Source organism: Liolophura sinensis, chromosome 1, assembly GCF_032854445.1.
Source record: "Liolophura sinensis isolate JHLJ2023 chromosome 1, CUHK_Ljap_v2, whole genome shotgun sequence".
Taxonomy (NCBI): Eukaryota; Metazoa; Mollusca; class Polyplacophora; order Chitonida; family Chitonidae; genus Liolophura; species Liolophura sinensis.
The window spans coordinates 50054421-50069148 of record NC_088295.1 but is presented as its reverse complement, the minus strand read 5'-3'; the positions used below and the strand labels follow the sequence as shown (position 1 = coordinate 50069148).

The window sequence follows — 14728 nt, the reverse complement described above, 5'->3', positions numbered from 1 at the left end:
TACGTAATAAATGCGAACACTAAGTTCAAAAGATGTTTCCTAAGTGATATCGGTCCTAAGAAAAATCATACAACATGGGAAAAAATAAGGACTGCGATAATAAGGCCTACTTATATAAGACGTCAATTGAATTAGCCTGCTGATATCAAAATTTTCAGGATTACAAAACGCTATTCACGTTTTAAAAATGTATCATTCTGAGACAGTATTTGTCTCCAGCAATGTGCCATTAAGGTGTCCTATGTGGGGGATACGTGAATTAAGGAGTGAAAAAGGAGATTTCCGATGTCACTGCTGTTTATCCAAATCCAGTTCAAGATGTATATCGATACAGATACTGTTAAGGACACTTTTAGATACTTTATACACTCAAAAAAATTATCTTCATTTTAACAGAAAGTCTGTTGTCTGAGTGATGCTAGAATATACACTGCCATTGCGACAGTTTGTTTTGTTAAATATGAACATACTCTGTTCATTCAACATAAATATCCTATTAGATTAACAGGGCATTATGTTGAATATGACACAGTATTATGTTATAATAACAGAATACATTTTATCATCACTCAGACAACAGACTTTCCGTTAAAATTAACAGGTTTTTTTTTAACATTGATGGATGGTGCTTGTATTAACAATTCGTTAGCTCCCGTGTTTGCTTAATCTACATGTAGATATAGCACAGCCGTGTGGTCTGACTTATTCTAACGCCTAGAAAATACATGTAACTATTTATCCCACAGCAGCTTCACTGAAAATGTCCAAGAACTTCTGTAGTTTTGACCTTTGCCATTTTGGGATACGCAACTATTCTACATGCAATTTTAGACATCACATGCATCTACTGGGTTTCTTTTCTAGACATTTGACCCATATTGATTTCTCATTGTTTAAAAAGCATGATTGTCACATGTGGGAAAATGCGTCCGTTATAAAGGTTTTGGTTAATTGTGCCGATGTGCCTTCGTGGAGTCCGGACGCACGCTTCCAAACTGCAATAGTGTTTATCACTGGGCATGTCTAACCGTGAGTTTTTTGCGCGCAAACTTTCCCCAGTATGCAGTCACTGTGCCATTTTTGGCCTTGTATAGACATAGTTTTATTCCCCAAAACAGACGATATTCTTCCCATGCATGTTGCCGGACAGAAAACAGATTGGCAACGCATAGTCTTAGTCTCCCGTTATGGCATCATATATAGCATCCACTGGGTGATGGGAACAGGTGTTAATTTACAAATCTGGATGTCTGGCGGATCAAATGAATATTTTTTACATGAGAAGTGTTAATCTGCACAGTATTATTTGCTCTACATTTGTGTTAAACAATTGCACGTTCTGATGTAACGTTTAAAAGTATATATTTATTTATTTAATTGGTGTTTCACGCCGTACTCGAGATTATTTGTTTCACGACTGTCGCCAGCGTTTTAGTGGGAGGGAACCTGGCAGAGCCCTGGGGAAACCCAAAACCTCCGCAGAATATTCCGTACTCGAGAATATTTCAGTTTCACGACTGTCGCCAGCGTTTTAGTGGGAGGGAACCTGGCAGAGCCCTGGGGAAACCCAAAACCTCCGCAGGTTACTGACAGACATTTCCACGTATGGCCGGAGAGGAAACCAGCATGAAATGGACTTGAACTCACTGCGACCTCATTGATGAGAAACACCTGGGTCATTGTGCCGCGCTGGCACGCTAACTACCTCTGCCAAGGAGACACCCTTAATAGTATAATATGCATAAGTTTGTCTATGTTGTGAGATTGTCTTCATTACACTGTTTATAAATGCCGACTTGCCAGGAGCAATGTTGTTTTATACATCATGCCAGGTGCTAGATTTATACATACTGTTTTCATAATGATCACGACGAAGATTGTACTTAATGTAGTCAGACCTGACAAACACATAATCAAGTTCTATGTTGCAGTGCGCTTTAAAAGACTTGCGTCACAAATTCCTCCTTGGTCGTGAACTGGCTTTACGATACATTTGAGGCATGCATCAGTTGGAAACGTCGAAAGGAGTTTGCAGGTTTTAGAGGATCAGCTGGACAAGAATAGCAAGGATCTGTATTATATGTCAAACAAAATATACAAAATCCTGTGGAAGCGATATAGTAATTGAGGTATTAAGTCAAGAACTCATGAAGTCGAAACGTCGACATAAATAAGTCTAACTTGGGACACGGCAGAGCAACGAGAGACTATGTTTAATGTTACATATTTGTTGACTAATTAGTTGTCTTTGGGTAAAGAAATGTATTACCATAGGCACGTGTTGTGTATACTAATATGTGCAGAATTATTGTTTATATTTAGTAGATTATCGGAATTCATATAGTTCATTACTTTGTATTTGACTATCGCCTTGTCTCAAAGGCCAAATAGAAAGCATACGCAGTGGTGGTTTCAAGAAAGCTTTTAAGCGTTATTACAGCCCTGGGAGGTATTGTCTTGTATTTTATTATTATGATAACAGCGGATAGGCCAGTGTGTGGAATTAAAGGGAAAGGAAATATAAAAATGGAGTAAACACCAGTAAAATAAAGGCCATTAAAACCTGTGTCTGAAATATTTTAATTTATTATTATTATTATTTTATTTTTTTATTTTTATGTTTTTTTTATATATTTTTCAATGAATTAAATGAAGTCTGCAAATGTATGGAATGTAAGGTATAGCCTTTATGGACGAAAAAGATAATGTATGACGTCAGCACAACTGTTACTCAGGCCTGAATAAAATTAGGTGATTTTTACTAATGTAATATGTGGCTGTTTTATACACAGGGTCAAATAGAAAAATCCGTGTGACACACATTACGAATATTATCCATAAATCCCATCTTAAAATCAAAACATTTGACTGCCTTTAATTCAGTGGGGAAAAAAACATAACTAGAAACAAGTGAAGATATTTTCAGATACAGTTTCAAATGGTCTTTCTGTTGACGGTCACATCGCTCTTAAATAAACGGTAAATATAAAACATCAGGTGTTCAATATTTAATAGTCTAACGATTAACTCTTAAATGATGTACAGGTGCTGACAATTCCCCTCAAAAGATAAAATAAGCCAACATGTCGTGATGATTCATTAAGCTATCTGTTATCGCCTCTCCTTTACATTCATCCCTATACCTTTGTACGTGATATTGAGACCCGAAGCTACATCCACTGATAACTGAAAAACTATGCTAGGTCAAAATGGCCATCCTGAAATTGAGTTACTTTTCCTGGAGAGTTTTTAACTACGATGGCGGCCAGTTATGTAGGTGGAAGAAACTGTGTCTGGAGTAAACCACCGACCCTTGGCATAGTAATGAAAAATGTTCTCTGGCCCGTGTAACGCATACAGGCTTCATACCCTTTATTGCGTCTTTATTTAAGGCACAAGTACCTCGAGAAGACATGCTGTTATATATTGCGCATGCGCACTTGCAGTTCGTGGAAACAAATTGCAGCTATTGCACGTTGGTGAAAGCGGTCCTTAATTATTTAGACCCAGCTACATCAAAATGTCCCTTTTGTAAACGTAACTGCTAGTAAATCAATGATAATTGTTTTCATTGCTTGGTTTCCCTACAAGTTCCCATATGGCCAACGATGCTGTTTTCATACGCTATGATTGATTACTCACTGACTCCCCACCCAGTCGGGATGGGACAACCAATCACGTTTCCTTGCTCTGACCTCTCAGTGCTGAACGTCAAGTGAGACAGCAACAAGTGATATTTTTAAAAATCTTTGGTGTGATCTGTCTCCGATTTGAGCGACACATGTACGAGTATGTCAGGTCGTATCTATAGTATACGTTTTCAGAGTACACTCCCAAATGTATACCTTCAAATTATTCGCTCCAGCCGTAGACTCACTTGAAGTACATCTGAAACAGCACTACGGAGAAAAGTCAAAAGACAAAATGCAAGGTTGCGAAAATGGGCTTCCATACATTGGTTAATCCTCGCACACGTAACCTAGCGCTCTTTATATAAACCCATAAATAGACTTTCCCCCACGGTGACTTGGAGTGCTGTTTTATGTCCTTAAAACCTTAGTCCTCAAACAAACTAATAAATTATAGCCTGGCTCACTGTGTATGCCTTAAGAGCTATTGCAGGAATTAGATGTAACAGTATGCAGTGTGGGTTCGATTAGACGTCCATGCACTGGTCAGCCGATCGGTAAGGAGCTAAAGTTATGTCACGGCTTACCCACAGGATCAGAAAGCTGTAATACCCTCACGTACCGTGGGTTAAGTTGGGGGGTTAGATCATCACAAAGGTGTATACAGCTCGGCATGGCTGGCCTACAGAGACTTGTCTATTCCAAGGTGCCCAAAGCACAAGAAGAGGAGTGCTCCAGGTAAGCCATTGTGCACCGCATATGTATACATGTATATTGTATATTGAGACTACTGTCTTTACCCACCATATATGCCAGCGTTCTGTTCAACAAGACTATAGTGAATGTAACTTCGTACACCTTTCCACTCCCACTAACGCAGGCGGATATATGCATGTATGAGAATACGCGGCTTCACGTTGGCCGGAGCCACCGTACGTGCGAAACTTCGTCAGTATAGTACAACCTTCACTTTTGAAGGTGTATATATATAAAGTTGGCTGATATTCTACACTCTGACTTCTGAACATGTTAACATACAGGCCGATATTTAAAAACCTGACATGTAAGCCGACATTCGACACGCTGGAGAATATTTGATAATTGACTTGAAAAGTATAGAAACAATAGCTGATATTCGAAATTCTTACTTCTTAGGGACATGCTAACACACAGGCCGATATTTTACAGCCTGACTTTTGAAGATGTTGACACACAGGCCGATATTTGACACTCTGACTTCTGAAGATGTTAAAACACAGGCCGATATTTTTACTTCTGAAGATCATGCTAACATATATGCAGGCCGATATTTTGGCAGCTTGATTTCTGAAGAGGTTAACGTATAGGCCGATATTTGACAGCCTTTCTTCTGAACATATTAACATACAAACGAACATTCGACACACTGACTTCGGAAGATGTTGATATTTAGGACGATATTTCGTCATTTGACTTCCGAACATGTATTTATAAGCCTCTGAGGATGTTGACATATAGTCAAGCCGATTTCACCCTGACTTAAATATGCTAACACATATAGATCGATATTCCCCGCCGATATCGTGGCTTCTGAAGATGTTAACATATGTTGCCAAGACATGGATGATATATTGCCGATATGGCGTTTATTCATTCAGTGTTAACATTGTATATACAATGTATATTGTATACATTGTATTTACACGCCGATATTAGAAACTGACTATCTAACTTCTTTATTTATTTTCTTGACTGATTGGTGCTTTACACCTAATTCAAGAAGTTTTCACCTATACGACGGCGGCCAGCATTATTGTGGGAGGAAACCGGGCGGCAGGTCCCAGGGAAGGCAGCATGCCCGGGCTTCTTAAGACATACATACACGCCCATATTTGACACCCTGAAATATGGTTTGTTTATTTGATTGGTGTACTCAAGAACATTTCACTCATACGACGGCGGCCAGTATTATGGTGGGAGGAAACCGGGCAGATCTTCCCACGTACGGCCGGAGAGAAAGCCAGCATGAGCTGGACTTGAACTCACAGCAACCGCTTTGGTGGAAGGCTCTTGGGTCATTACGCCGTGCTGGCGTGCTTACCCTCTCGGCCACTCTGACTTATGATGACGTTGTAACACAGATATGTACCCAAGTAAACGAAATGGCTGCAAAACTGGCATCAAGCCATAATCATTCGTTAAGTCCTATGCAAGTGTAACATGTAACAATTGCATTCACAAATGACGTGGACGGTTCGGTGAAAGTTACACCGGGCAAACAGGTGCCCGGCCACATGCAGTGGTATCTGAATTTCTGACTAAATGCATGTATGTCGTTATTTTTGACTAGCGTATGAGTTAGATCACACCCACCTCTTTTTCTTTACTTCAATAACGTTAACGCCACTCTCCTAGTTTGTTGAAGAGAACCTATATAGGTGCCGGTATATATAGCGCCCATTGTTGATCGCGACCTTCGAGATTCTGCAGAGGGAGCGATTTTTAAGAAAACCGCGACCTCCGTTCCCACGTGGAACCCTACCCTCCGTGATCTGATATAGTGTTTCACGACCTCCGCAGCTCAGCGGTGGACAGAATTATAGAATTATGTCTATATAAAAATTTGAATGAGCCTATAAGAGTTACAAATCCTCTTATATATGATGAATGAGCTGCTTTCCGCATTATGCTGCAAGATTTATTTCTATATATATATAGCTCGCCATGAAATTTCCGTTTTGTTTCTGATACCTGTATAAACCCGTTGACCGGTTATATTACATTATAAATCAATTTCCTGGTAATAAGGTCGCTTTTTGTTATTATTGTAAACAACAGACTGGCTTCCTCTTCAGCTGTACGTGGGAAGGTCTGCAAGCAACCTGCAGATGGTCGTGTGTTTCCTCCGGGCTCTGCCGGCGTTTACAGTCATTAAATAAATAAATAAATAAACAAAACTATTTCCGGAAAATACTAACGAAAAATTGAATTTACGGACGAAACTTTGTAATAAGTAACCCCTGGAAGGAAATGAATATAGAGAAAATAAGACGTAATATAGCGTGCGATAGAGTAGACTATATATACCCTTTTCACCCACCATTAGTGCTGAAGCATAGCACATATGTTATAACGAAATGTATATAACTGTTCTTGGCAGAATGATGAAACAAATTCTCAGATACATAAAATTGTTATTTTTGACTTGATATATAACAAATGTAATTTTGCATTCTTGAAATTAATTCGTCAACAATATTAATGATAGGCGACTATTCATCATAAGTGTATAATGAATGACAGTCTGTATAGCCTGTATAATTGTTATTCAAACAATCAATGTTAACTATCCAACATGCGTACGTGGGAAGGTCTTCCAGCAATTTCCGAACGGTCGTATGTTTCCTCCTGGCTCTGCCCAGTTTCTTCCTACCATAATGCTGGCGGCCGTCGTATAAGTGGAATATTCTTGAGAACGGCGTAAAACACCAAATAAATAAATAAATGAATAAATAAATAAATATATAAACTATCCAACATGCAATTCGTGAGCGCATTCTTATATGTATATAGCATTATACATGCAGCACTATATATCGTATAGAGAATGACATGATGTATCATTGATAATAATACATTTGTGAGCCGGCGTTTACAATCATTTAAATCGATGGCTATTGTATAGCTCTGAGATCGCCTGGCCATATCCTCAGCTTAGCTTCCACATTAATCGTACTGAGTCGATACATGGACTAACCTGGAACTCGACCCTGTTCCTGCTGTGGCTTCCCAACGTTGTGCGTCACAAAAACAGGTGTCGAAAAGACCGAGCTCATGGTCAATGAATGGAAAAGTACAGGACTCGCAAAGCCGCGTACCACATTTTTTATCATACATTTGTCGTACGATATTTTGTCCGTCTCTATTACCGTACCCATTGTCCAACATATGCGATTATCGTACATGTAAAACTTCTTTGTGAAGCTGGGCCCAGACCTGTATTTCTGAAAGCTAAGCTGGGAAGAACGTCAGAGATCTTAGATCTAGCTATTCTGCAACCCCTTTCCTGTGCACCAGGACGTAAGCCGATGTGATATTTTGTTGCCCGGGTAGGGGTGAGGTGGGGGGGGGGGGGGGGAGGTCTATTTTAGGGTTATCGTGGGTTTAATTGTGTCATTTCTTGATTTTAGTAATTGGTCGTGACCAATCTTGACGTCTTTTGGAATGTTGAAACGTGCTAAAAGAAAACGAAGTCGAAAGCCGCACCATGGCACGTCGTACCAAATTCGTAACTATATATTGATAATTCTCGTTAATCCATATCTTGTAAATGTTGGTATCTTTGCTATATGTCGTCTGAAGCTGTGGGTCGCTGTGAGTTCAAGTCCAGCTCATGCTGGCTTCCTCTCCGGCCGTAAGTGGGGAGGTCTGTTGGCAACCCCCGGGCTCTACCCGGTTTCCTCCCACCATAATGCTGGCCGCCGTTGTATAAGTGAAATATACTCTTGAGTACGGCGTAAAACCCCAATCAAATAAATAAATAAATAACTGAAGCCGTGGTTAAGTGGCGGCATTAGTTAATCACGGATAGCCAGTTAATGGACAAGATTACGCTATATGACTTCCTACAACGTATCTATCACTGTGTTACACAAACATGTGGCTAAGGGCGTCGTTCTGATTTTCAGTCACAAACACACAAGAAGATTTCTCACGAAACAGCTGAGACATGCCAATAAGACAAGTATTTAGACATGAAGGAAACACAATATCAATAAGATCTTACACGTAATCGCCGAGAGTTTTATGAAGAATATACAGCATATTTTAACAAGACTTCTTACAGTATATCTCGATGTAATCCCGGATATGCGGACGACACCACCAAGAACATGTGTCACGTGCATAACTTGTTGACGCCTGTAACCATCCTGACGCTTCCAACATGTAATATAATGTAATGCTTTATTTGTTTAACGAGGATTCCCCACAGCCCAGTGGCCACTCGGGTGTCTCCTCGACAAGATATAACGTATGTACAGGGTAAAACAAGAAATTGGTTACAAACATAAATAAAAAGAAATGATACAAACAGATAATAGACCGAATAAACTATACACATATGTATGTAATATATGCAACAACAATAGTATTTACACTACAATGAATCACACCATATGTAATAAAATGAGGTTATAATGCAAGGACATAATGACTACTTACAGAAATAATATTTATCATTATCATTTAATATAAGAAGAAATTTCAATGCTATCCATCGATTTAAAATCTCTTTGATTCTGCAATAAATCTATGCACAGTTTTTAAGACAATTTTGCTTTCATCAGGTTTTAGTTCATCCCATCCAAATAATACTATATTACAAATATATTTTGAACACGAAGGAATAAATACTATGTAGTTCACGCCTGGAGATATTGTTGATGTGATTTGTTCGAGCATATGCTTTCTTTGAGTGGCATATTTGGGGCATTCAAAGAAATAATGAAGTACATTTTCACATAAATGATTACAATTCGGGCACGTGCGAACATTGCTTAAATTGTACTGTAAAAAATCGGCATTCAGAGCGCTAATCCCATTCTCATTCGGCATTGAATAACAGAGTGGTAGGAATCGAACATGTTGTACAGTTCAGTGAGTTCTTTATTTTTCTTGAAAAACAGAATTTGCTTTATTATTCCAACTGAGGCATTGCGGATATGACACTGTAAAATGTTCCCATCTTTGACAGTTTTGGGGAAGAAAGAGGAGGAAAATAATTGAATGGGAGTTTTAAAAAGTCGAACATTGTCCCTGGTTCGAAGGTTGTATGTGTTTGTATTAGTGGTATTTCTGCCGTCTAATATCCTTTTTAGATACGGCGGAGAAAGTCTATTTCTAATTTTATGGAAGAGTAGAATTCTATGGCATCGACGTCAATTATGTAAAGATTCCCATTTGAGTTCATTGAATAAACTATTGTATGACGTCTGACGTAATCCTCCAGTACAGAGTAATGCCACGCGTCTTTGGATACCTTCAACAGAGTTTGCCAATTTAAGGTTACAATTGTCGTACAGAACAAGAGAGTGACGAGACATTTTCTAGTGAGAGTCTTCTTTGCTTTGTAGAAAGTGCTTAATGTCCTGTTTGATTTCTTCACTACAGCTCGATTGTGTTCCTTCCGCTTACCATTATATTGCAGAATGAAGCCAAGGTGTTTATGGGACCGAACGCTCTTTACATTTACATCGTTTAAATACAAATTAGGATGACAAGGATCACATTTTAAGATATAAGCAAGTAAACAGTTTTAAAAGCGTTAAAGTTAACAACCCATTGACTTGCCCATTTTGACAAACGATCAAGATCTCGATTTAGTGTAGCCTATTAGTCACTCAAATTATTGATATCTTCCAATAGTGACGTGTCGTCAGCAAAAATGTTAATATCACTGTCAATGTTTGTAAAGACATCATTTACAAATATTAAGTAAAGTAATGGACCCAGTGCAGAACCCTGAGGTAGCCCACTGGAAATAGGTTTGGCATCTGATTCAGTACCATTAATACAGACCTTGATTTTTCTATCAGTGAGATAGATATTCAGCCAAGAAACTAATGGATCTCCTACACCAAATTGCTCCAACATAAACAGAAGACCTTCATGCCAAACTTTATCAAATGCTTTACTCACACCAAGACAGACCATACACATGTCATTTCCGTTGTCAAGGCTTTGATATATTTTATGTACTATCTTCAGTAACTGATATATGGTAGAGTCCCCTTGTTTGAATCCAGAGTTGTTCGGTATTACAAGATCGTTACTGATATGTTTGAGCATGAAGTTACTTATATGCGGGTATATTACATAACCGTTCTAACTGAAGCCTAGATTTCATCACTGACCAGTAAGTTTTTTTTTTATCTAGTTGAGGGTCAGATAATTTAAGTTTTCAATTTGCAGAGTAACGCAGTATTGCATTACGTTTAGCAGTATTGGCTTCACGTCTAGAAATGTAGAAACGGAATTTGTCTTCCTCTGTTTTGGTACGTTTGAATGTTTTAAAGCATCTGTTTCTGATCCGTAGTTTAAAAGGAACATCACTCGTCATCTAGGGTTTGTCATGAGGGCGAATTGTGATAGTTTTGTTTGGTATACATTCGTTACAATATGGTAGGAATAATTTATTCCAAAAATAAACTTTGTCATTAATGTCAGCAAAGACTTCATCTATTACATCCCATGGCGTAACAGATAAGAGATAACATAAACCAACTAAGTCGGCACATTTGTAGTCCTAAACATGCCTTTTGCAAGTCTTAGGTCTGTCATATCGGGTGATTTGTAATGTACAATAGATAGTACACTAGTCCAGATTGGCAAGTGATGCCACCACACCATAGTCATCTATATATCCGACACTGTCAGTAATAATTAGGTCTAATATATAACCACTTTCGTCGGTATACCTACTGGGTTCATCGATAAGTCGAAAGAGGTTGTTTCCCTTGATCAAGTCATACAAACTCTTTTTAAGTTCATTCTTGACGTGGAAGTCGTGCCATTTGATACATCTGTCATTGAAATCTCCCAAAATTAAGAGTACATCTGGATTTTCTGTTAAAACAGACGTGATAGAATCATGTAGGTTATTAATAAAGAGCTCCCGTTCATTAGCAGTTTGATTGGGCGGTAGATAACAGACAGCAATAAAAACATGTTTTTCATCACAATCCACATTGATCCACACAATTTCGTTTTCATTTTCCAAATCTTTTCGTCGAGTGACATTAGTACATGTTTTACAGTAAACAGCTACTCCTCCTCCATGCCTGTTCCTATCTTTTCTTTGTATAAAATAACAATATTTATTAAGTCATAGCCATATTTGCGAGATAGAACAGTTGATATCTCATCTACTCTGAAGTACGAGGAATGCTGGTCATCGCCTTGAGCAAGTAAACTCCTTGGGTTAATGTGACAACACGACAAGTTATTCTGATGGGAAGGCCCTGGGTTACTGTGTACATCACCACATTTCAGCAAAAGGATCATATATACAATTAGCGAGTAGTTACAATTAGACAGGGCACTTAAAGCACATAGTGCCAGAATACCAGAGTAAGAAGTTAATACATTGAAGATAGATTTCATATCAGCAAATAATTTAAAATACTTAAGAAGAGTGCAAACGAACACATTTGGTAATATTCACAAAATAAAACTTCCTTACAAATGTTATTTATAAGCAGTAGAAATTTAACCATTACAAAACATAATATTCAGTAAGTAGTGTATTTACAAATATCCAAAAAAGTAACAACATTACAAAACTATATATATATATATATATATATATATATATATATATATATATATATATATATATATATATATATATATATATATATATATATGACGTGAAAGGAAAAGTGTGATATTTACACTGAGATATGGGAATTTGTTATCAAGTATCGCTGTGAAATCCTTCATGAATGATTTGTTTAAGAAAAGATCCAGAAAACAGAGATATAGTATAGAATGCAATCGCGATCAATTCTGACGAGATTAATCAAATAAACATGTTGAAAGAAAACGTGTAATTGCATGACAAAAGGGATACTATGCATTACTCTACGACTGCGACTTTATACCAAGTCCATGCGACTTAATTACTGTTTGGGTGGACAAAAACGTGTGGCGCTAAACAGTAGGTATACGACACATCTTTGGTGACGGGGGTGAAAATAGGCTTCAGTTAGAACGGTTATGTAATATACCCGGAATAAACGCAGGTTTGTAGTACAGGTCCGAACTGAAAGAATCCGTGCATTCCCTCATTTTGTCACAGTCAGTAAAGCATGCAGCCACAGATTACCAAACGAGTCAAAGACTAAAGGCTCTGTGTAAACCAAGTAACTCGTGCAGATTTGAAACTTGTTGAGTAGGTCAGAGTTTGTACAATGCAAGTGTGCAGGCACCGGGTAGCTCCAAACAAGCATGCAGGAATCTACCAGAATGTTGTTTTACCAGCTGACAAAGTCTTTTATATCCCGTTCAGTACTGGCGAGTTTCTTGTCTGCGCTTTCTGTCGCACAAAAGGACACATTGCCGTCATGGGTCCAAGCGCTATGAACCTTGCCTTGCTTTTTCAGGTTTAGTAAAGATTTAAATAAAGAAAAGCGCAACTTCATTAGATCCTCATTGACATACACGTTTGATAAGGAGGGCATCATATGGAGAGATTTTCGTGCTTGTTCGTTTGCGATATGATGCAAATTTCACAATGATTTGCGTTTTCTGTTTGCCAATAAAGTGTGACCTTGAAATGTCAATGAATGTTTCTATAAGCTTATCCCTTTCACATAATTTCTCAACGGTAGTCTTTAAATCAATAGCGAGAGACGATATTTTTGAGTCACTTTCTTTCATCACTTCCATGACTTAATTCATTGCTGACTTTACAGCTTGCTGAATAGGGGCCTACAGATATCAAGATGCTGTTAATATAAGACCTTCTAAATTCACAAGGCCTGCCGGCATAGGGTTAAAATGATAGGTAGACTGACTGCTAGCTGACGGTATGTCACCAAGTGAGTTTACTTTCTTCAAGGTAGTATTGTGTAAAAGCTTGCTTCCCTTTCTCTTGTTAGTCCCGCAATGTTTGTCCGAGTTGTCCATGTCAGTTCTCGTGGACGCCAGTTTTAAAGTACACTTCCCACAACGTCTTGAAGATTAGAGCTCGACCTGCATGTCCTGTCCGAAAACTCGAATGGCTTTCAACAAAGAACGGCAGTATCTGCTTGATAGTTTTGTATCTCAGTCATGTTTTCAAACTCCCCACAATGTCACAGCCTTGCAACAGAACAACTAACCCATCTCAGTGAGAGTAGCGGAACTCAAATCGACACGTCTGCTTTCGCCGCCATCTTGTGGCCATTGATGTTCATTTTCCTATTCCATCACATGTTGCCAGCAAGATGCCAACAAACCACAGGAAATCTATCTTCAGAGAAACTGAGGGTATTCTGTCACCACATCAACAACTGCTGCAACCATCGCAGTAACTTTATACATACGGGCTGCGTGCATTTCGTTGTTGGACGCTGAGTAAAACACATTAAAACAGTCGCGGTATGTGATTATATGCTAACAAGGTCGGCAAGTAGGCTAAATGACAATATAATCAACTTTAGAAACAGCGCATCCAGCGTGCAGGCGTGCATTCACAGGCATGGATTCACAGGTGTGCATCCACAGGCGTGCATTCACAGGTGTGCATGAACATGCAGAAATATGATAAACGGTTATGCTGAAGTTTGGTAACAAAAGTAACCAACGTGTTTTCTTGTCTACAAATACTATATGATCAAAGGTGGTGATCACCAGTTTTTTTTTAAGGTTGCAACATTTTCACCAAATACTTTTGACCAAGGTTTTCGTGGTCAGTCTGTGGGTGACCAACATTTATTTGGTAATGGCAACCTTGTGGCAGTTTACTGCACAAACAGCTTCTACGGAGACTGTAACTACCAGACAAGTTTTTCGAAGCATCTATTCATATGGTGGATGGTGTACAAAACCTACCTACGTAGATTTGGCACCAGATAATAATTTTCCACTCAATTTTCCCATAATGATCTGGACATTGAAATAACGGATCCAGTCTACTGTATAAATGTCTGTGAACTTAACGGCCAATTTATATGCATGGATTTTGATGAAAATTCTGGCAGCGCTTGACTTGATCGTCACGAGCACCAGTCCATACATGCATGGTACAGGCCTATATACGTATAATGTTTATGTTGCTTTGTCCACACAGATGCCAGCGGATGATGGAAAGTCAATAAGAGAGCGAAAGGGAGAGTGCTTTTTAAATACAGTTTAATTGTTCAGCTTGCCAAGGAATATCGGAATGTCAGTTTGAATTCCGCTGCATAAAGTATAGGCTTTACATACAGATCCCCTTGGAAAGCTGAGGAACAGAGTTGAGGCTGTCAATAAGCTTTCCGGCAGTTTGTAGACAACTATATATATATATATATATATATTTATATATATATATATATATATATATATATATATATATATATATAACCAGCGTGCCT

At 38.4% G+C, this 14728-nt stretch overlaps 1 protein-coding gene across 1 annotated transcript in view; it reads left to right on the top strand.

Annotated features, from left to right (window-relative positions):
• The first annotated feature begins 4282 nt into the window (after positions 1-4282).
• LOC135462210 (transient receptor potential cation channel subfamily A member 1 homolog) overlaps positions 4283-14728 on the top strand; it is a 45239-nt gene continuing 34793 nt past the window's right edge. The window contains 1 exon segment of the mRNA XM_064739619.1: positions 4283-4367. Coding sequence (XP_064595689.1) covers positions 4303-4367 — 65 coding nt within the window. The 5' untranslated portion in view covers positions 4283-4302.